This window comes from Leptopilina heterotoma, unplaced genomic scaffold (assembly GCF_015476425.1).
Source record: "Leptopilina heterotoma isolate Lh14 unplaced genomic scaffold, ASM1547642v1 Lhet_225, whole genome shotgun sequence".
NCBI lineage: Eukaryota > Metazoa > Arthropoda > Insecta > Hymenoptera > Figitidae > Leptopilina > Leptopilina heterotoma.
Genome location: NW_025110943.1, coordinates 62,918 through 86,603, shown reverse-complemented (window position 1 = coordinate 86,603; position 23,686 = coordinate 62,918). Strand labels below are relative to the sequence as shown.

The 23,686-nt window shown below is 21.8% G+C and overlaps 1 protein-coding gene across 2 annotated transcripts in view; it reads left to right on the top strand.

The window, feature by feature from the left end:
• Positions 1-23,686, top strand: part of LOC122502283 (tyrosine kinase receptor Cad96Ca) — a 340,229-nt gene that overhangs the window by 283,695 nt on the left and 32,848 nt on the right. Inside the window, exon 1 of one of the 2 annotated variants that reach the window (XM_043612238.1) lies at positions 12,385-13,480. The exons of the other annotated variant lie outside the window; for it this stretch is intronic. Coding sequence (XP_043468173.1) covers positions 13,435-13,480 — 46 coding nt within the window. The 5' untranslated portion in view covers positions 12,385-13,434. Of the gene's footprint in view, positions 1-12,384; positions 13,481-23,686 lie in introns of those variants that run through there. 2 annotated transcript variants of the gene reach the window in all.

Here is a 23,686-nt window from a genome sequence, read left to right as displayed (position 1 = left end):
TTTTATAAAATTGTACGCAAACATTTAATTATTATCATATTACAATGACATTTTTTTAAAGAAATTTAATTAATTTCATAAAAAATAATTAAAAATTCTAGAAAATAATGATTGAATTGAAATGTGGAATTTTAAATTTAAAAAAAAATTAATTTTAATAGTGGAGTGTGCGATGTGGGCAAAAAATGGGAATTTATTTTATTACGAATTGTGCAGAAATTTTTAGATATTTTAAAAATAGAATTTAAAAATTTTAAATTAAAATTTTTATTGAAAACATTTTAAAAAATTGAATTTTGAAGAAATTACAAATAATTGCAGAAATTCAATTATTTTTAAAAGTGAAAAAATTCAAATATGTTTCAAAATTTTTTAAAAATTTTTGTCAAAATCCCAATTATCTTTATAAATAACAAAATTATTCTCCAAAGTTCAATTATTTTCAAAAATGTCAATAAAATTCTTTATGAGAATTCAATTAAAAAAAAAACATTCAATTATTTATTTTTCTATTTAAAATAATTGAATTCTCGTCGAATTGTCTAAAAAAAATTTATTTAAAAATGAATTTTTGGTTAAAATTTTTGATAATAATTTAATATTTAAATATTTCGATATGATAATATAAAATTGTATTTTAATATTTGTAGGTATATTTTCCGAAGCCTTTTTCTTGAATGAGCAAGTTTTTCTTTTGTTTTCAATATTTTATTGTTTTTGGAAAAATTAACCTCAATAATCAAATCAAATACTTGAACTATAGATTTAAATATTTTAATCCATATAATTGCAAAAAAAAAAAAAAATTAATAAATTAAATAATCAAAGTTCAAAATTATCACTTTTGGAAAAATCACGCATATATGCATATAATATGTAAAAAAAAATATATATGAGTGTTTGGTGCCACCAAAAAGGCAAGGAAGGGCGAAAAATAAAAAAAAATCCAAAAGGAAAAGTTGAGAGAGAAAAAATCGAGCAAGCACGGAGAATGAGAAGTGAAGTTATATCGCAATTAAACAGCCGCGGTCTACAAATTGGTGGTTGAATTTTTTAGACTGGCCGCCAGGGGTGAAAACCAGCATCGCGCGGCATTACGTGCCAAGGGGTGCCCGCGGGACGGAAAAAAATCCATAGGGGTCGCCTCTATTTTCTTCTCTCTCATTCTCTCATTCTTTTTTTTCTTTCTCTCTCTCTCTCACTCGCAAACTTGAAAAAAAGAGGGGTTGGCTCATATATACAGCCACCACCACCACCACTATCACGGGATAAGGGATGCTTTTGCTAAAGGGGGGTGGGGAGAATGGAGAGAGACGATATCCCCAGTGATGGTGGTGGTAGCAGTGGTTCGCGCTAAAGGCAAAACAAAAGCTGGCGACATTCCACGCACCCTTAGGAGAAAGAAAAAAAAACATGGCGCTTCAAGGGAAAGGTCCTCTCTCATAACCCTTAGCTTATAGGGCCATGACACAAAAGAAAAAATGCTTATGCTTACAAGTGGTACATTCTAGAGAAAAAAAAATCATATCAATTTCAAACGTCCATATTACTATGGAATGAGGAAAAAATAACGACGAGCGCGCCTCTTTGAATTCTAAATTTTCTTCAGGCTTGTACTTAATCGAACGTTTATTGATATTTTTTTTTATTTTAATATTTTTTTTATTTTTATTTTTATTTTTTTTATTTTTTTTATTTTATTTCAATTTTTTCTCTTTACAATTTCTCTTTACTCTTTGTTATTTAATCAATTACGTTCTTCTGCTTTTCAATTTTATTTTATCTATTTTTTTGTTATCTTAATTTATTTATTTACAAGTATAAAAAAGGAAGTAAATAAATAATAAAAGTAAAATAAAAAAATAAACTTTAGACCTTACTAATTGCTAATCCTAAAGTTTATTTTTTTATTTCACTTTTATTATTTTTTTCCTCCCTTTTTTTTATTTTTTTGACACTAGAATAAAATATTTTTTTCACTAGAATTATTTCATTTTTATTTTATTTTTCTTTCTATTATTTTCAATTTTTTAGTTTAAGTCTTTTTTATTTTTTTACCTTTCTAAATTATATACTTCTTTATTTCTTACCTTTTTCTATGTTATTTACCTTTTTTATTTTATTATTTTATTGTAATTTTTAGCATTTTTTTTAATGTTTAACATTTTCTATTAATTTTATAATTTTCTTGTTTTTCTTTTTTTGTCCAAATATTTTTTGATTATTTTGTAAGGCGTCAAGCATTAAAATATGAACTGAATAAAATATTAATTTTACTCATTTTATTTTCTATTTTTATCTTTAATTATATTTTCTTTTTACTTTTTATAATGTTGTATTTTTTATCACAGTTTTCTAAGGATATCAAATAGAGAAAAAAAACTACCTACATAATTAATTATTATTTTTTCTATTTTAAAAAATTTAAATTTTCTTCTCAAGAATTCAATTTCTTATTAATAGTAAATTTTTTTGGAAAAATTCAATTATTTTTAACAAAATTTTAATAAAGTTTCAAGAAAGAATTCAATTATTTTCTAAAATTCTTATAAATCCTTCGAAACAATTCAATTATTTTTTTAAATAGTAGAATCTTTGCAAAAATTCAATTCTTGTCAAGAAAATTACACCAAAGAATTCAATTATTTTTAAAAATTTGAATAAATCCTTCAAAACAATTCAATTATTTGATTAAATAGTAAAATCTTTGCAAAAATTCAATTATTTTCAACAAAATTTTAATAAAATTTCAAGAAAGAATTCAATTATTTTCTAAAATTTTTATAAATCCATCAATTTTCAAGAAAAATAAAAATTAAAAAAATTTTCAAAATATTTTCTCACCGATTTTATTTCCTAACCAATAAATTTCTTTTAAATAAGTTTCCAATCATCATTATTATTATGCAAATTACAAAATCTTTTATTTTCAATTAAAATTTTTTGAATAATTTTATAATCAAAATTTTAAAAATCTACTTATTAAGTACATAATTAAATTATTATATTTTGTTTTTAAAAATTTTAATTTTCTTCGCAAGAATTCAATTTTTTATTAATAGTAAAATTTTTTGCTAAAATTCAATGATTTTCAACAAAATTTTTATAAAGTTTCAAGAAAGAATTCAATAATTATTTTCTAAAATTTTAATAAATCCTTCGAAACAATTTAATTATTTGTTTAAATAGTAAAATCATTGCAAAAATTCAATTATTTTCTAAAATTTTTATAAATCCTTCGAAACAATTCAATTATTTGTTTAAAATTTTAAATCGACGAATCTTTGCAAAAATTCAATTATTGTCAATAAAATTACAACAAAGAATTCAATTATTTTCTGAAAATTTTAATAAATCCTACGAAACAATTCAATTTTTTTTAATTTTTAATAAAATTTTTCGAATGAATCCAATTACTTTCTAAACATCTAATAAATCATTTGAAACAATTTAATTGTTTTTATAATTAGTAAAATTCATCGCAGTGAATTAAATTATTTTTTATAAATAATAATAAATTTCTTCTCAAGAATTCAATTATTTTTAATACAATTTAATTAGGATTTTGTAGAAATTTCAATAAAATTCTTCTCTAGAATTCAATTATTTTCATAAATTATGCAATTCCTTAAAGGAATTGAATAATTTTCAAATTTTTAATAAATTTCTTTCTAATAATACAAATATTTTCATAAAGAATAAATTTTTTTTCAGGGATACAATTTATTTTTTATAAATAATCAAAATTCTTTTTAGGAATTCTATTTTTAACTTTAATTATATTTTGTTTTTAATTTTTACAATGTTGCATTTTTTATCACAGTTTTTCTAAGGATATGAATTTGATATCCTTAGAAAAACAATGATTATATTTTATTATTACTTATTTTTATTTCATGTATTTATTTGTTTTTAATTTAGTTTTATTTGTTTTTGTAATTTATTAAAATTATAATTTATTATGCCAGAAGTAAAATAAAAATTAAAAATACAAAAATAATTATTTTCAGGTCTTGACAAAAAGAAATAAAAAAATATTTTTACAAAGAAATATAAAAGTTAAATTAAAAAAGAAAATTATAAAATTAATAGTAGAGAATGTTAAACAATAAAAAAAATGCTAAAAACTACAAGAAAATAATAAAAAAAAGGTAAAAAATAGAATAAGGTTAAGAAATATATAATTAAGATAAAGAAATAATTTAAAATAAAGAATAATTTAGAAAGGTAAAAAAATGTAAAAAAAAGATATAACAATAAAAAGTAAAAATTAAATAGGGGAACATAGTCTAGGTCGGCCACCTTTTTGACTTTTGTTTATAACTTTTTTTTAAAAATGAATTTGGACAATTGAAGTATATGGTTGGAAAGTCCTGTTTAATAGGAACATTTTTTCTGTACAAAGTAAATTGACAGGTTTAAAAATGAAAAAGTTATAAAGATTTAAAAAAAAAAAAATTTGTAGTCCAGGTTGGCCATTACAGTCAAGGTCGGCCATGTTTAAAATTCAAAGGGCATTAATCGTTAAAAAATAAAATAACATGTTTGGAGTTACGGAAAATTGATTCTTTATTGTTTACAGTTTGTAACTTAATGAAATAACAAAATAATAACAATAAACAATATAAAAAAATAAATATAAATAAAAAAAAGTTTTGCACTAAAATATTAATAAAATTAAATAAAAATATTAATAAGATGATCAATTATATTATGAGTTATACAGAATTGCAGTTTTTGCAAATGAAGTAGCTCGTCCTCAACTTTGCGCATTTTAAACACATAGTGGCCGACCTTGACAGTAAGTAACATTACCGAATTGTTGTAAACAAAAAGAAATACGTTTCGGGATTCGATTTTTTACTTTGTTTTCCTTTCAACCATGAGTCCCACAAATTTTCTGCATACTTGCCTTGACGATTCAATTTGTTTTTTATCTTTTATTAATGGTTTTTCACATTATGCACAAAACTTTTTTTGAGCTTTTTTTGTACCGACGTCACAGAAAACACAATTTTCGATTTTCCGAAAATGTAATTGAACAAAAAGTTAGGTTTCACTAAGACAAGCTTCGACAAAAATGCGCGTAGGTGGCGCTAGTGAACTTGACAAAAAAACGCGAGTGGCCTACCTAGACAGTAGGCCAACCTTGACTACATTCCCCTATAATTAAAGATAAAAATAAGAAATAAAATGAGTGAAATAATAGAAAACAAAATCAAAAAATAAAAATGATTCCTAAAGATTTTAATCCTCTAAAACTATAAATTCCTTTCACACTTTTAAAATCATTCGCAATCATATACATTATCATTATTATTAACATTATATTATAGTACACAGAGACAAATAAAGAAAGGCAAAACGTGCGCTCATGCATTGTTCTTATATTTATGAAAGTTAAAATGCTCTTGATCGCTTTTCTTTTATTTTTTTCTTTCTTTTTTTTGTCATATGAGACAATATATGTGTATAATAGGGTTAAAATATAAATTGACTCAAAAATAAATACAATGAAAGGTAATGGGTTCCCCATGAGACGTAAGTGGATTAGAATAAAAGACAAAAGCTAAATCTGAAACGTGTTTTATGCCACACGAGGGAGAGAGGGAGAAAAAAAGGATGAGTCTCAATGAGAGAGAGAGAGAGAGCGAGAGAGAGAGAGGGAGCCACATGTTTGATAAGAAAACAAATTTTCACAACTTTCAACAAGGGAAACTAAAAAATTGTTGATATTCAAAAAGAAAAAGAAAAAAGAACAATCAAATTGTTTCTGCAAAAATTCAAAACAAACAGATCATTGTTCTAGTTTCACTCCACTTCACGTCCCTTTTATTATTTTAAAACAAAATGTGTTCCATTCATGAAGAGATAATGAGGAGCAAATTATGAGTTATGTTTGATTCGTGTTTATTATTTTTTTCATTGTCATTACTTAATTATTATTATTATTATGATTATGATTATCAATATTATTATTTTTATTACCATTTTTTATTATTTTTGTTTTTTTTTTTATTTTCATCCTTTTATTATTTTTGTTACTTTCATCCTTTTGTTATTTTTGTTATTTTTTTACTTTCAATCTTTTATTATTTTTGTTTATATTTTCTTATCTTTATTTTTATTTTTATTATATATAAATAAATAAATAAATACATAAATCTTTACCATTTTTATAACTTTTGCTATTATTTTTAATATTTTTACTATTCGAAATTTTTTTAAGGATATCTCAATATTACTAATTGCTTAGTAATTAGTTAATTAAGTAATTAATTAGTTAATTACTAATTAATTAATTAATTATTACTAATTAACTATTGCAACAAATAATGATTATTTTATAAATATTTATTTACAATTCCTGTACTTATACATTAATTTTATATGTCCAATTATTTAATATTAAGACAAAAAATTATTCGTATTATTAAAATTAATATTATTAGTTATTACAAATTAATAATTATAAAAATTAGAAATAAAATACTTATAACAATTATATTTTATTTTTGTAATTATTAATTTGTAATTTGTAATGAAACTAATAATATTAATTTTAATTATTATATTATGATTATTAATTTATAAAAACTATTTGTATTTACACAGTTTTTTTTAAGGATAATAAATTGAGACAAAAAATGAATCAAAACTTTGCTTCGGAACACTTTCAATTAATTTTTTGTCTCAATAAAAAATTGTATGAAAAACTATTATCATAACTTAAAAACTATTTTTAATTTTAGTACAATGTTAATTATAATTATTATAATTATTTATAGTTAATTAACTGGTATTATGTAAATTATTAATCATTATTAATTAATTATTAACAATAAATTATTACTAATTATTACTAATTGATTATAAATAATGAGCAATAATCAATAAATATTTTTATAAATGTTTAATTTACCAAATATTATTAATTGTTAATTATTAATAATTAGTAATTAATTACAAATAATTAACAATGTTCTATAAATACTTTTATAACCACTTCTTAATAAGAATAATATATTATTTTTACTATGACATATTTTTACTATTAGATGTTTAGTTTAATATTACTAATTATTAATTATTGATCATTAATTAATACTAATTAACGAAATTAATAAATAATTCTATAATTACTACTTAATAGTAATCAATTATTTTCACTGATTATATATTTTTAGTCTGATACTATTAATTATTATTAATTAATAACTATTATTGATAATTAATACTAATTGTTATTAAAAATTAATATTTATTATAAATAATAATTAATTATACATGTGAGAAAGAATTATAAAAATTAATTATTAATAATATTTAATAACATTCAATGAATATGTTTATAATTCCGACATTATATTAATAAAAATAGTAGTAATAATTATAATAATCATAATAATATGAATAATAATAGTAACAATATTATAATTGCTTCAACATTCTTTATTATTATTAAATAAGATAAAAATGTGTATTATTATAATTTTTATTATTTAAATTCTAATATTCATATTTTTATATATTATTATTTATTCATATTAAATACAAATATTCCATTTTTTATTATGCAAATTGTAATATTTAATAATAATAATTGTAATATGTTTGCATAAATTTACTTTTTAATAAAAAATTTAAAAAAATTTTTTTTTTCATATAAAAAAATGATAATGATAATAATGATGATTAGATAACTGGCTTTCTTGGTTCGATAAAATTTTCATAGGATGTTCAAAGCGGCGTGATTAAGAATTTATAAGCGAAATGCCCTGCATTTATAATGGGAAAAAAATCCATATAGGGCGGCCGCGCCCATCATATATAATAGACGCTTTCCCCTTCTTTACTCGTCCACCTTCTCATCTCATCTCATCTCGTTCGCTAACCTTCACCGTCTTCTTTTTCATCTTCTTTAACTTTTTCGTTCTCTTCTCTTCTTCAACAACCCCCACAACCCCCCCCCCGCCTTAAACCACCCCCCTCCGTGCCTATACCGATCACCCTCCCTCCCCCCTCTCTCTCTCTCTCTCTCTACCATCACTTTCTGTATATAACCCCATCCCTCTATATGCCCGCCATCAAAAAACCCTCTTTCTCCTGCGCTTTTCAAACTACTTTCAATCAATATTTAAAGAATTGCGCCTTAATAACCGGCGTGCGGCGCTTAGAGTAATGGCGGGAAATTTTTATTTTTATATATACTTTTTTTTTGTGTGTGTAGTTATGAAAAGACATCTCACGGTGTTTTTATGAAGCTTGCAAGAGAATTGATGATTTTGTCGTTAAAATAGAATTCTGTAGAGGAAACATTTTTTTTTTTTTTGGTTGTTATCCTCAAATGATTAAGTGAAAAGTTTTTTCTTTGGGAAATGGTAGTTTTCTTCTTTTTCTTCCAAAGGAAATTTTTTTTTTACGATTTGATATTTTAACGTGAAATGAATGTTTACTCATATGATAAAATTTTTAAATTCTTTATAGATTGGTTTTTTGATTTTTCCAACTCAAATTTTATTCGTTTTATACCTATTTATTTATTTGTTTTTAAAATTTAATTTTTTACTTATATTTTTATCGATTCTAAGCAAATTATAATAATTTTAAAATAAATAAATGTTAATAAATAATAAATAATAATAAAAAATTCTAAATAAATATTGATATTTCATGAAAATTGTTTTTAAGAATACAAGTAGTAACGGATAGTTTCAGTCAGACAAGATATAAATTTCGTTTTTTGAATCAAGTATTATAAAAAAAAACTTATAGTTGGACATTTAAATTTTTATAACTTTTGTCACAGTAGTAGAGGCCAATTTTAGTCAGACTTGGACATTTTTGTAATGTTTGTGCCAGTAGTGAAGACCAATTTTAGTCAGACAATTAATAATTTCCATTAGTTTAGTACAAGCAGGAAGGACTAATTTGAGTTAGGCATTACAAATTTTCGTAATTTTTTCCCAGTAGTAAAGAACAGTTTTAGTCAGACTTACAAATTTGGTGCATTTTGTAAAAAGTAGTAAAGACCAGTTACAGTCAGACATAACAATATTAATCAATTTAACACTAATAACGAAAATCCATCATGTTCGGGTATTAAATTATTTGATATTTTTGTCACAGTAGTAGAGGCCAATTTTAGTCAGACTTGGACAATTTGGTAATATTTGTCCCAGTAGTGAAAACTAATTTTAGTCAGACAATTAATAATTTCCATTAATTTAGTACAAGTAGAACAGACTAATTTGAGTAACTCATTAAAATTTCAGTAACTTTTGTCCCAGTAGTAAATACCAGTTTTGAACAGACATAAAAACTGTTTTAAATTTTACCCTAGTAGTAAAGATCAATTTCAGTCACACATTAACATTGTTTGTAAATTTACACCTATTAATAAAGGTTTATTCTACGTGGGTAATGACAATTTTTTAATTTTAGCACCAGTGGTGAAAACCACGTTTGGTCAGACATTTTGGAAATTATTGCAATTTTCTTACAAGTAGAAAGGGCCACTTCCAGTCAGGCATTACAATTTTAATTAATTTAAAATTAATCATAAAAATCCCTCCAGGTTAGGAATTAAATTATTATTTGTTATTTTTGTCGCAGTAGTCAGACATGAACATTTTTGTAATGTTTGTGCCAGTAGTAAAAACTAGTTTGACTCAGACAATTGATAACATTTGCTTATAGTTTTTATATTATTTTAGTAGTAAGAATATATTAAAATTTTTGTAAATTATCTCTTAGTAGTAAAAACCAATTTTAGTCAGACATAAAAATGTTCGCCACTTTTTTTCCTAGTAGTAAAATTCAATTTTAATCAGACATTAAAATTTGAATAATTTTAACACAAGTAGGAATGGCCAGTCTTATTTAAATATTTTGAAATATTGTTACTTTTTTCCCAGTAGTAGAGGTCAATTTTAGTCAGACATTTTTGTAACAATAATGAATACTTTTATTCAGACGTTTAAACTTTAGTCTTTTTAAATTTTTAGTCTAGTAGTAAATCTAAATTTAAATGAAATTTTTGATCTAGTAGTAAAACTCAGTTTAAGTCAGACTTTTTGAAAAATTTGAAATTAGTAGTAAAAGTCGTTTTTAGTCAGACGTCTTAAAATTTTCTCCTTATTTTAATATCGTTGAGGGTTGTTTTCTATTATTGACAGTCTGAATAAGAATTACTTCTTCTACTGACAACTGTACTAAAATTTAAAAAAATTAAAAGTCTCGTCTGACTAAGTGTTGTTTTTACTACTTTAAATTTTTAATTTCTTTTATTTCGTTTTTATTTCAATGAAAATCTGTTTTACTACTAGTATTTGAAATTATAATAAAAATCGTACGTCTTGTCTGACTGAATATTATATTTTACCACTGAAATTTTTTAATACGAATTTTTGGTCTGAGTAAAACTTTCTTCTACTACTAACACTAAATTATTATTAATTATTACTAATTCTTAAATTATGTTGTTAATAATTTCTAAGTATTGTCTGACTAAATATTATCCTTTACTACTAAAAATTTCGAATATAAATTTTTCGATCAAGTAAAACTGTATTTTACTAAAATCTTTAAAAAAAACTATTCTCTCTGTCTGTTAAAGACTGTCCTTTTCTACTTACTTCAATCATTTGACGAATATTAAGCACTAATTTTTAATAATTGCAAAATTGAAATTTATGAAAAAAAATTTTCTTATTTTGATTATGATTATGGAATAAAGCTAATTTTATTTTATTAAAAAAATATATAAAATAAATAATGCAAAAAATATTTGAAAAAACAAAAAATTACTAAATTAACAAATAATTTTAATAAAATTGACTAAAAGTAGTGAATTAAAAGAACTACAGATATTAAAATGATAAAGAAATTAATGAAATTTACTCGAAAATGTTTGAAAAATATTTTTAAAAAAACGTAAATTTAAAACCTGTAATAAAAGAAATCCACACAATAATCAGTCGTTCGGTCAGTAGTTACATCATTTTTTTTCCAAGCGAATAACATTGTTTTGAATCAAGGCCACATAATTGCAGAGTCTTTTGTCGATGATGAGAGAAACATCATTCGATGAAGTCGTCAACGGATGGGTACGGCAAATCTTTTATTTAATTTCTTTTTTTTATGTTCACAACACTTTTGTCATTTCCATTCTCATCGTATTTTCTCTTTTCAACTTCCATAATTTATATATTGTCTGCCATATGACAATTATATTTCACTAAAACTAATAATATTTTAATATATTCTAAAAATTAAATTTTAACTAAATTTTAATGAAAAACTAACTGATTAAATTAAAATTAAAACTAAAATTAAAACTAAAATTGAAACTAAAATTAAAATTAAAATTAAAACTAAAATTAAAACTTAAATTAAAACTAAAACTAAAACTAAAACTAAAATTAAAATTAAAATTAAAATTAAAATTAAAATTAAAATTAAAACTAAAGTTAAAACTAAAATTAAAACTAAAATTAAAACTAAAATAAAAATTTAAATTTAAATTTCTTACTAAACAATGAAACTTAAATCTTTTTGTTAGTTAAACAATTGAATTTTTTATTACAAAAATCTAATTTTGGAAAAATTATAAATAATTGCAGAAATTTATTGTAAGTAAAAAAATTATTAAAAAAAATTATTTAATAAAATAAAAAATAAACAAAATTAAATTAAATAATAAAAAAAATAATTATTAATATTTAAATCGAATTAGAAGATGAAATTTTGAAACTAATTTTCTATTTTTTTCTTTTTTATAATAATTATTTAAAATTAGGAGAAATACTTAAGTATTATCTGAAATCAAGAAAACTGAATAAAAAATTATTAAATAATAAAATCAAATGAATAAATTTAAAAATTATTTATATAATAAAAAAAATAGTTATTAATATTAAAATCAAATTATCTGATGAAATTTTGAATCTAATTTTCTTTTAGTTTTCTAATTTTTTACTTTTTCACACCTAATTTTTTAAAGCAAGATTAATGCTTAAATATTATCGGAAAACAAGAAAACTGAATAAAAAAATATCGAATAATAAAATAAACGGAATAAATTAAAAAAACTAAATTAAATAATAAAAAAATAATTTCAAACCACAACTCCTGACGATAGGCAAACCAATATACGTAACTGACTACTACCACTTTTTTTTAACCTGTTAGGAAAAAAATACTTTTTTAATAAAAAAAATCCTCTTTATTTATAAAATTTTATTCAATATTTAACAACAATTTGATAAAAGTATAATTTAAAATTTTCAAATTATGAAAGAAACGAAAAAAATATCAATTGTGTTAGTTTTGAAAGTATCAGATGGAAGTTAAACTCGATAGTCGGCCATGACAGTAGTGTTAGTAGTTAATGGCAGTCGATGACAGACCATCGTGACATACGTTTGTCTCTCTCTCTTTATAAAATTTATTTTCAAGCACAAAATTATATTTCCCCCCCAAAAAAAAAATAAAGAAAATTTTTCGATTTCAAACTATTTTTTATATTATCATTGAAATAAGTATACATTTTACCATTGGAATTTATAATTTGAAACCATCTATTTATTGAAGCAACAGGTGAAATTTTTTTATACCACAAACGTTTTACTCGGATTCATTCGCGCAGTGAGCTCGATGCGTGTCAAGTTGATTATATTCACCAAAGAAAATCACGAAAGCCGGTTTTTATTACGTCTGATGTCAATTTTTTGATTGACTATATTTAATATATTAGTCGAATATAATAAACGTCAATCAAGTGCTTTTCGAAAAAAAGAAAAAAAAATGTGAAGTGAAAAATTTTAAGGAGGAATAAAACCTTATTTCTTTTTTTTTGGTGCTTTTGGAGAATTTTTTCAAAAAAGTGTTTTTCTCCCAAAAATTCTTTTTTTACCCCCAAAAGAAGTGAATATGGAAAATTACAATTCAGTGAAAGTTTCCCGTTTTTTGAAAAGATTGGAATAATTATTACATCTAAGTGGGTCAAGTGAAACAAAAAATAATAATAATAATAAATTTTTCTTTATTATTCTCGAGAAAAACTGGACTTAATCGTTAATATTTTACTCAACGAGGATGAATCTTTGCAATTGTGGATGTAGTGGAGAAAAAAGTGTTTTTGCGAAAATACGATAATTTTTTTTTTGCATTCTAAAGTTATAATTAATAAAACGATTATTGTGAAGTAAAAAGTAGTTTTGAATTTTAATGAGATGATTTGAGAAAAGAGGAAAAAAGGGGAAAAAAAAATTTTTTTTAATGAAAAAGTGATGAGTAAAATGATTGTCGAAGTTGGATGATAAAAAAAACGCGAGGAAAATTACGTTAAATGTGCCAAAAAAAGTTTTTTGAAAATTATTCCCGATAAGGAGGAGAGAATATTGCTGCTCATTTTTCAACAAATGTGGAGCGATGTTCTTCCTATGGATTTTCTTGACGTGCCTCTTCTTTGGTACCGGTGAGTTTATTCACCTGATTTTTTTCTAATCCTTGTAAATTCTTTTCTTTTATTACTTTAATTTCTTTTTCCTAGTTTACTGTATATCTTTTTTCTATTTTATATAATTTTATCATTTTTCCTTTCAATTTTATATTAATAATTAACTTTTTAAAATCACATTTTAATTTTCAATTTTAGTTTTGTAATATTACATTTTAATTTTATATTTTAATTTTTTACTTTAAATTTACATTTTAATTTTTTACGTTAAATTTATATTTTAATTTTATACCTTAATTTTATATATTTTATATTTTTTTTAATTTTACATTTTAAGTAAACAAAAAAATGTAAAACATTTTAATTTTATATTTAGGTTACATTTTACATTTTCTACTTTAATTTGACATTTTAATTTTATATTCTAATATTGTCATCACTCTTTAAATTTTAATTATTAAAAATGTTTACTAATTTTAACTAGTAAATTACTTTTTCCTTTAGAATTAGTAAGTTTTTCCAACAAATAGTAATTTTTCCTATTTTCATTTTTATTGTTTATATAATTTTTTACAGTTTAAAAAAAATATTATCCACATGTGTTCACATCATTTTTTTACTGTCTTTAAAAAAAAGTATTATCTAAATGTATTTAAAATTTTTTTTCTCTCTCTTCACTTTTACGATTTACCATAAAAGCCCTATTATTATATTTTCGAAAGAATTTACAAAATGCATCAAGTTTTTAATAACGTCATAAAAAAGTAGCAATTTCAAAAGAAAATTGCGACAATTACACCATGAGAGATAGTTTATGAAACTGTTATAAATGCAAGTGAATCAAATCTTCACTTTATTTCGCAAATTTTTTTTTAAATAAAAATTAAATTTTTAATTTCCATTCTCTTTCTTGTTTCTATTTGAAAACAATATTTTACTCGTTCTTAATTTCCATTTAAGAATATTGCTCCTTTATTTTTATTCTTCCTAATGTTGTAATATAATTTTCAAGGTAGAATTGAAAAAAAAAGTCTTGTATAACAAAAGGGTATTAAAATTAATGAATGAAAACTGTACTAAAAAGAAATAATAATAATAAGAATAAGAATACAAAAATTGAAGAAAGCGGATTCAGAATAAAATAAGAAAAAGTAGAATAAAAAATATTAGTTTGAAAATATATGAAAAAAAGTATAAGAAAAAAAATAGAAAATATTCGCAATAACAAAATAAAGTAAGAATTAAAAGAATGTTCTCTTAGAAAAAAAAATACCCAGACGGGATTCGAACCTAGATCATCTGATTACAAATCGAGGACCTTAACCGCGTGACCAAACTGCATCTCTAACTTTCTAACTCTAATTTTCTATTTATTAATTTTCTATTTATTCTTAGAAAAATATTTACAATTACTTTTTCTTACTTTCAAATTTATTCATTTTTTTATTTATATACTCATTTTTTTATTCTTAATAATTAATTTTCTAATTTTCAAATTTTTAATGAACATAACAAAATCGAATTTATATACTTTGAATATAAAATCATCGCTTAGAATTTTACTCCCAACCAAAATAATATTCTCAAATTAAAAATTATAGTATTTTTAAAGAAAATCTTTTTACCGTTATTTTTTTTTCCTTGTTAATATAATTCCACTTTGTTCTTTCTTTCAACTATATATAATTACATTAGTAAAATAAAAAATAAATTCCAAATTAAATTGAAAGAATGAAGACCATTTTGATGATGGAGGAAAAAAATTGAATAAAGTAAATTCAGTTAGACACACAGATAAAACAGGCTTTTATACCTTCATTAAAAACTTGTCTGGCCTTATATGTGTTTACTGTCTCATTAATCCAAAGAATAAAAGCTAAGACTACCGTTAAATTATATTTACTCCCTTGGTACCTATATAGATATACAGTGCGCAAGTATAGAAGATCGATTAAACATTTTTTTTTACACCGCCTACTCCGAAGAAAAAAGAAACGAAAAAAAAGTCTCCTTGAAAAGAATAATAGCTTCATGATGATCGAATAGAACAGATTTTTATATCGAATATTTTAAATTTTTAATAATTTTAAAACGAAATTTTTTAAGCCAAAGAATTTTTTTTTTTTATTTTAATTTGGATAGAAAGCAAAAATTTTTAAATGCTATAAGTTCATTATAAGGTCATTATAACTAAGTTATTATTTTATTTATTTTTATTTATAATTTATTACAACTAATTATAACTTTATTGTAACTATAAGTTCATTATAAGTTTCATTATAAGAAATAATTACTTCTATAGATTCAAACAAGAAATAATAATTATTGTTTTCAGTTTCAGTGAAAAATAATAATTCTTTTTAGATTCAATTAAAAATAATAATAATAATAATAATAATAATAATAATTGTTTTCAGATAAAATAAAATAATAATTGTTTCTAGATTCAAAAGGGAAAAAAATAATTTGTTTCTAGATTCAATGAGAAATAATAATTTGTTTCTAAACTCAATGAGAAATAATAATTGTTTCTAGATTCGACGAGAAATAATAATTTTTTCTAGATTCAATATAAACGATATAATTATTATTTTTTCTGAAATCAAGTTTTTCTTATGTAAACAATTATATTTTTAAATAGAATTCTTCTTTTTAATTCATCTCCTTAGTTGTTTTGTCCAACTCTAAATTTTAAATTAGTAAATAATATAATTAACTCGTATTAATGAATAAAACTAGAAAATATTTAAATAAATATAAATTAATATAAATAAATATAAAATAAAAATAAGCAAATTTAGAATAAAAATAAGTTAAATTGAAAATTAAAAATAATTTTAAATTTTATTTGAAACGAATAAAAATACTTTCTCTATAAGGAAGTAGGAAATTATTGTAAAGCAATATCGAAAATCAGATAAAAAAATCAAATAGTTTCGTATCAAACGTGACGCACATCTGTTGAAAAAAAATTCTAATTAATACAATATCTCTCTTATCTCTCCAATTATACTGTTTCCGATTACATAAAATACTAAAATTTGTTTATGCCACTTGTAAATTCAGTAATGTTTTCTTCCACATTCACGTACATATATTATTAATAATTTGAAACTCTATACGTTTGTACAAACTTATATATTTGCATAGAGAAGTATTCCACTATTTTATAGTATATAAAATTACTAACTAAAATAAAATAAAAAATTACTATATAAATAACATTAGAAATATATATAAAATTTTAACTATAAAAAATAAATATAAAAAATAAATATTAAAAATAAATATTAAAAATAATAAAATATATAAATAAATATAAAATAAAAAAAGAAATATAAAAAAATGATGTAAAATTACATCTTAGGTAAATTTTTATTTATATATATATATATATATATATATATATATATATATATATATATATTTATGATTGTGTACACGGAGAAAAAAATGCTGTTGAATCAATGACATATGGGTTTGATTCATTGAATAGTGTCATAACGGGCTGCCTAACGTATATGCTGTTGTTTTGAAAGCACCGATTCTAATGATTCGATAGTATCACTTTCTTTGAAACAAAAGCATATTTCTCAAATTGACAGCATACTATGTTAATTCGAAGGTATTCCTTTTGAATCAATGAACAAAATTTTTTAATTTAACAGTATATGCTTTTGAGTCAATGACTATAACTTTTAAATTTAAAAGCATCATTTTTATGATTCAAAAATTTGTACTTTTAATTTTTTTAGTTGTTGCTATCGATTGAATAACACCATACTGTTAATTCAATTCTTTTATGTGGTTAAATATATACTAACGATGAATTGAAAAAAGGGAATTTTTGTTCACATGTTTTTTATATACTATAAATTAATTCTCACACCTTTAACACAACACTTTTTATACACATCTTTTTTTCAATTTTTCACACTAACATATACATCTTTATTATTATTTTCATTTTTTCCAACGGCTAAACACACACACACACACACATACACATTCAAACACACTTATCTTTTTTAGTCAGAAAAATACGGCTATTCCCAAGCGGTCACCCATCCATTTAGTAACCGCGACCAACGACGCTTAACTTCCGTGATAGACGAGAACCGCCGCGCTGCAATGTAATACATCCGCTTCTCAACGTTGGGCACTTACTTTGTGGTTAAATACCGTGCTCGAGATTTTTCGCGTATATAAGGGAATTTATATAGGGAATTTATATTTAACTAGTCATTAATTAATTAAAAGAATTTAAATAATACTTTTTTATATTGGAATCTCAAAAACGACAGGTTTAATAAACATATAAATATATGTGGGTAAGTATTTCAATAAATTTAGTACCTGTCAATGTCTCAAAACATAGTGTTCTTATTTTTATAGCATATGCTATAGGCAGTCCGCAATAGCACCACTCATTGAAACGAAAGCATATGCTTTCGTTTTCAGAGCGCGCTTCTTTAGAGCAAACAATTTTTCATTTGATTTAAATTTACATGCATTTTTTTCAAATTTATCTATTAGATGCTTCAAATGAATAATGTCAAAGAAGTAATAAATTATTCTGTTGCTATATATAGATGAACTATAGAAACAATTTGCACAATATCATTAATTCTACAGTACCGTACTTTTAATTTAAACAGTTTCATTTTTTCGTTTTAAGCAATATACTTTTCGATTAATATAAATGTGTCATTGAATCAATGACGGGGAATTCAATAGCATGGAGATATTTGATTCAACAGCACTTTTTTTTCAGTGTATAAATTTTATTGTTCAAAGCATATATATATATATATATATATATATATATACTATTATTACCTATATATTTATATACAGACAATGTGAATTTATTATTTAGCTCGCAGTAACAAATAGGAATTTAAAAAAAATCTGAGACTGCGTTCGCTAATATAGAGAGAAATGGGAATTCCTTTATAATCAACTTGGTATAACTTATATACATAAAGATATTATATATATATACATCTTTTTATAAAACATAAATTATTATTACATAAGAATATCCTGCTACAATTACGCTGAAGATGAATTCGAAGTTAGGCAACATTTCTGGTATATCAGATTTTTCATTTATACTATGTACATAGATATATTTAATGTAAAATGGAAAATGCTAATTACATCAAATTGCAGAGCAATTAAAATCATGAGATTAGAATGGCAGAGGAAGATAAAATTTATATGTGACTGTTATAATCGTTTAAATTAGAAAGGAAAATCCTTTCAAACTTTTATAATTTATTAATTTCTATAATTGTAGTTTATAAAAAAAGTTTATTACTCGTAACAATTGTTATTGTATCACTCGAGCGAATTTTTTCCAGAATATAAAATATATAAATATATTTTTCATTTCTTTTTTTAATATATTTTTATATTTAGGTATAAATGTAAAATATAAAAAAAATTTTTTTTATAATATATAATAATATATTTTTTTATAATATATTTACTAATAATAATACTAGCAACAATTCGGGCGCTAAAGCGCGCTGCTAACTTCTTACTACCTTTTTTTTAAAATAAAATTAGCAATTTTAAAAATAATAGAATTTAAAAATTTCAATTTTTGTTGAAAATACTAAAAAAAATTCAATTTTGGAGAAATCTATATTAATAAAATCAGACTTCTGTCTGTATTTGCTTCAAACTTGAAAATTTTTATATATTAAGAAATTCGGTTTTTCGAAATTTCGATAATTTTTTATTTTTTACCAAAAGGTGGAGACTATTAAACAAGTAAAGTATTTTTAAAGAGCCCAAAAATAATAAAGTTAAATGCCATAAAAGAGAAGAAAAAATGTTGAATTATAAGAAATTCGGTTTTTCGAAATTTTCATAATTTTTAATAATTTTTGATTTTGTACCAAAGGGTGGAGACAATTAAATAAGTAAAGTATTTTTCAAGAGCACAAAAATAATGAAGCTGAATCCCATAATAGTGAGAAAAAAATGTTAAATTTTAAGAAATTCGGTTTTTTGAATTTTTGATAATTTTCGATAATTTCACATTTTTTACCAAAGAGTCGAGACAATTTAATAAGTAAAGTATTTTCCAAAAGCACAAAAATAATGAAGCTAAATCCCATAAAAGAGAAGAAAAAATGTTGAATTTTGAGAAATTCGGTTTTTTGAATTTTTGATAATTTTCGATAATTTTAGATTTTTTACCAAAGAGTCGAGACAATTTAATAAGTAAAGTATTTTCCAAAAGCACAAAAATAATGAAGCTAAATCCCATAAAAGAGAAGAAAAAATGTTGAATTTTGAGAAATTCGGTTTTTTGAATTTTTGCTAATTTCCGATAATTTTAGATTTTTTACCAAACAGTCGAGATAATTAAATAAGTAAAGTATTTTTCAAGAGCACAAAAATAATGAAGCTGAATCCCATAATAGTGAGGAAAAAATGTTGAATTTTGAGAAATTCGGTTTTTTGAATTTTTGATAATTTCCGATAATTTTAGATTTTTTACCAAACAGTCGAGATAATTAAATAAGTAAAGTATTTTTCAAGAGCACAAAAATAATGAAGCTGAATCCCATGATAGTGAGGAAAAAATGTTGAATTTTGAGAAATTCGGTTTTTTGAATTTTTGATAATTTTCGATAATTTCACATTTTTTACCAAAGAGTCGAGACAATTTAATAAGTAAAGTATTTTCCAAAAGCACAAAAATAATGAAGCTAAATCCTATAAAAGAGAGCAAAAAATGTTGAATTCTAAAAAATTCGGATTTTTGAATTTTTGATAATTTTCGATAATTTTAGATTTTTTACCAAAGAGTCGAGACAATTTAATAAGTAAAGTATTTTCCAAAAGCACAAAAATAATGAAGCTAAATCCCATAAAAGAGAAGAAAAAATGTTGAATTTTGAGAAATTCGGTTTTTTGAATTTTTGCTAATTTCCGATAATTTTAGATTTTTTACCAAACAGTCGAGATAATTAAATAAGTAAAGTATTTTTCAAGAGCACAAAAATAATGAAGCTGAATCCCATGATAGTGAGGAAAAAATGTTGAATTTTGAGAAATTCGGTTTTTTGAATTTTTGCTAATTTTCCATAATTTTAGATTTTTTACCAAAGGGTGGAGATAACAAATTAGGTAAAGTATTTTTGATTTGTCAAATTAAATTCCTGGCTATTTTCTGATTTTTCAGATTGGTAGACACATTGTTAAATGTATTGGTAGAAACTAAAACCCGTCGAAGACAGGTACGACAGCTAGTTACAAATAATTGCAGAAATTCAATTATTTTAAAAAAATAAAATTCTTACAAAATTTAACTATGTTCAAAATTTGAACAAAAATTTTTATAAATAACAAAATTCTTCTCCGAAGTTCAATTATTTTCAAAAATGTCAAAAAAATTCTTGCCCTAATTTCAATTATTTTCAAAAATAAAATACATTTTTCTAATTTCAATTTTAATTTCATAGAAATTTTGGAAAATAATTAAATTCTTTAATGTAATTTTATTTAAATTTGATTAAAAATAATTGAATTCCTGCAAAGAATTTTTGTATTTATAAAAATAGTTGAATTGTTTCGAAGAATTTATTAAAATTTTTGAAAATATGAACAGTAATAATTAATTTTGTACTTAATAAGTGAATTTTTTAAATTTTGATTATGAAATTATTTTAAAAATTTATCTTTAAAAATAGAAAATTTTATAATTTCCATAACAATAATAATTATTATTTACATATTTGTTTTTAAATAATTTATTTATTAATAATATTTTATTAGACAAAAAGCGTTTGAGGCACATAACATAATTTACAAAAACAGAAAAAAGTACGAAAGTAAATATTTATTTATTTGAAGTAAATGCGTTCAAGGCAAAATTTTAATGTTTATACATATTTATTTAAATAAAAGTAAAAATAACATTATTATGTACTTATATTAAAATACTTTTTATTTTATTTTTTTTTTTATTTTAATTTAATTTCATTTTTGTAGTTTAGATTTTATTTTGAATTAAAATTTCTTAATTAAATGATATGAAACTAATTCAATTGAACTTTAAAATTTAAAAATTTAAACTTTAAAAATTCTAAACACCTGTTATACTAAAGATTAAATATAGTGACTTAAACGTATATGTATGCAAATATACGCATACATATGAAAATTTATGTTCTTGAACAGATAACTTTTACACTGCAGTAAAATCAGAATTTATTTTTTTTTCTATTTTTACGCATTGATATTATATCGCCAAGTGATATATAGAGACTTCTCCATTTTTTTTTATTTTTTTTTATATTTTACAAAATCTATTTTATATATATACTATATGAAATAAGTTGTCTAACAAAACGGTAAAGAGATTTAAAATTGAAAAATTTATCGCAGGAATGTTGCTTTCATTATGCCCATATATTAATTATTTTTATGTTCTTCCGCACTAAACGACATCACAAGAATCAATTGGAGTAATTAATTTCCAGTTGTTAATTACTGTAAAATAGAGATAAACTTTGCTTTTATCGAAATTTATATTAATTTTCATTATAAATAATATTATCTAAAATATTCGTTTTCGTAAAAGAAAAAAGAAAATTTGCAAGAAAAAAATGTATACCACTTTTTTGCTGTAAAAAAATAACTTTTTTATTTTTTTAATAAATATTTTATTAATAATAATAATTATTATTGAATATTTATTATTTGAATCTTATAAATATATCTTTTATATTTAGTATATATTTATTTACGCCCGACAGCTCAATTATATTTACAATAATAAAAATTAAATTAAAAAATTTTTTTTTATTTAATTTGAATTAATTCATTTGATTCTTAATCCAGGTGAAAATAATCCATTGTGTTAATGAAAATGTAATAATAATGGTTTTTAACAATTATTTGTTGAGAATTTAAAATTTTTATTTTCAAAGATTTATTATAATTTTTATTTTTATAAATTAAAAAAATTTTTTTTATTTAACGAAATGAATTAAATTTTTGGCATTAAAATTCTCGGCAAAATAATTATTGTGCCGAGCGTAAATGAATGAAAATAGAAGTTCTTTGAAATAAAATAGGAAAGTAAAAAAATTTTTTCCTTTTTTTTAATTCTTGAAACGATGCGATGAGAATCAGGATATCCGCAGAGAGCAGGAGTTCATTTCAAAATGGAAGGAGTGGTGTGCATGAAAGTGAAGTGTTCTATAGTCATTTAAAAACAGTCTGCTGGCCTTACCGAAGTGAAAGTCTTCTCTCGTGTGTATATATTCAATATATTCTTTGCTTTTGGGCCCCGTTCATCGTCGATCTTCTTCTAAATTCTCTTTAAGCAAAAGAGACATTCACACTCGCACACATGAACACACCTGAATTCCCGGAAATAAGTCCCCTGTTGTTACGTGTCTGTGTCCTCTTGTAAAGAAAAAAATAGAAAAAAAAACATTATGAGATCTTTGACATCATCATAGAAATTACATATTTATTAGCTTTATTTCGTAATAATTCTGAAAAAAAGGGTCCAAAATATTGGGATTATATTTTAATATTTTCGAACGTATATCGAAAGTGACCCAAATTTCACTTGAAAAGAAAAAATTAAAATACAATTTAGAGAAGAATTTTTTCCTGTACAAATATTTTTTTCAAATATAATTCATATTTATTATATTTATTATTATTATTATAATTTATAAATTATAATAAATATTTATTTTATTTATATTATTATATTCTAATTGGTTTTGTATATAAAAATTTTCATTACTCCTTTGCAAATTTATTGGCTAATATTGAATAAATTCTTATCACTCGTTACAAATGTCAAGGTTTAATAAAATCAGATTAGAAATATTTTTTTAAACAAAATTAAAATCTTATTGGCTATCAGTTGCGAATTTATGAAATTTTTATGTATAAAAATTTAATTTATTTTCGTCGATATTTAATTGTTTACTAACTTCAATATTTATTTATTTATTTTATTCATTTATTTTTAATATATTTACTTATTAACTTATTTAAATAGCTAATTAAATTTGAATTGGAATTTAAAATTTTTAAAAACTTAACTTCTTCTGAAAAAAATTTAATAATTTAAAATTTTCTCAAGTTAGTTAAATTTTTTTAAATTTAATATATATTTAATAAATTATTGAAAATAATGGATTTGTAGAAAAATTTAAAAAAAATTCTTGTGAATAT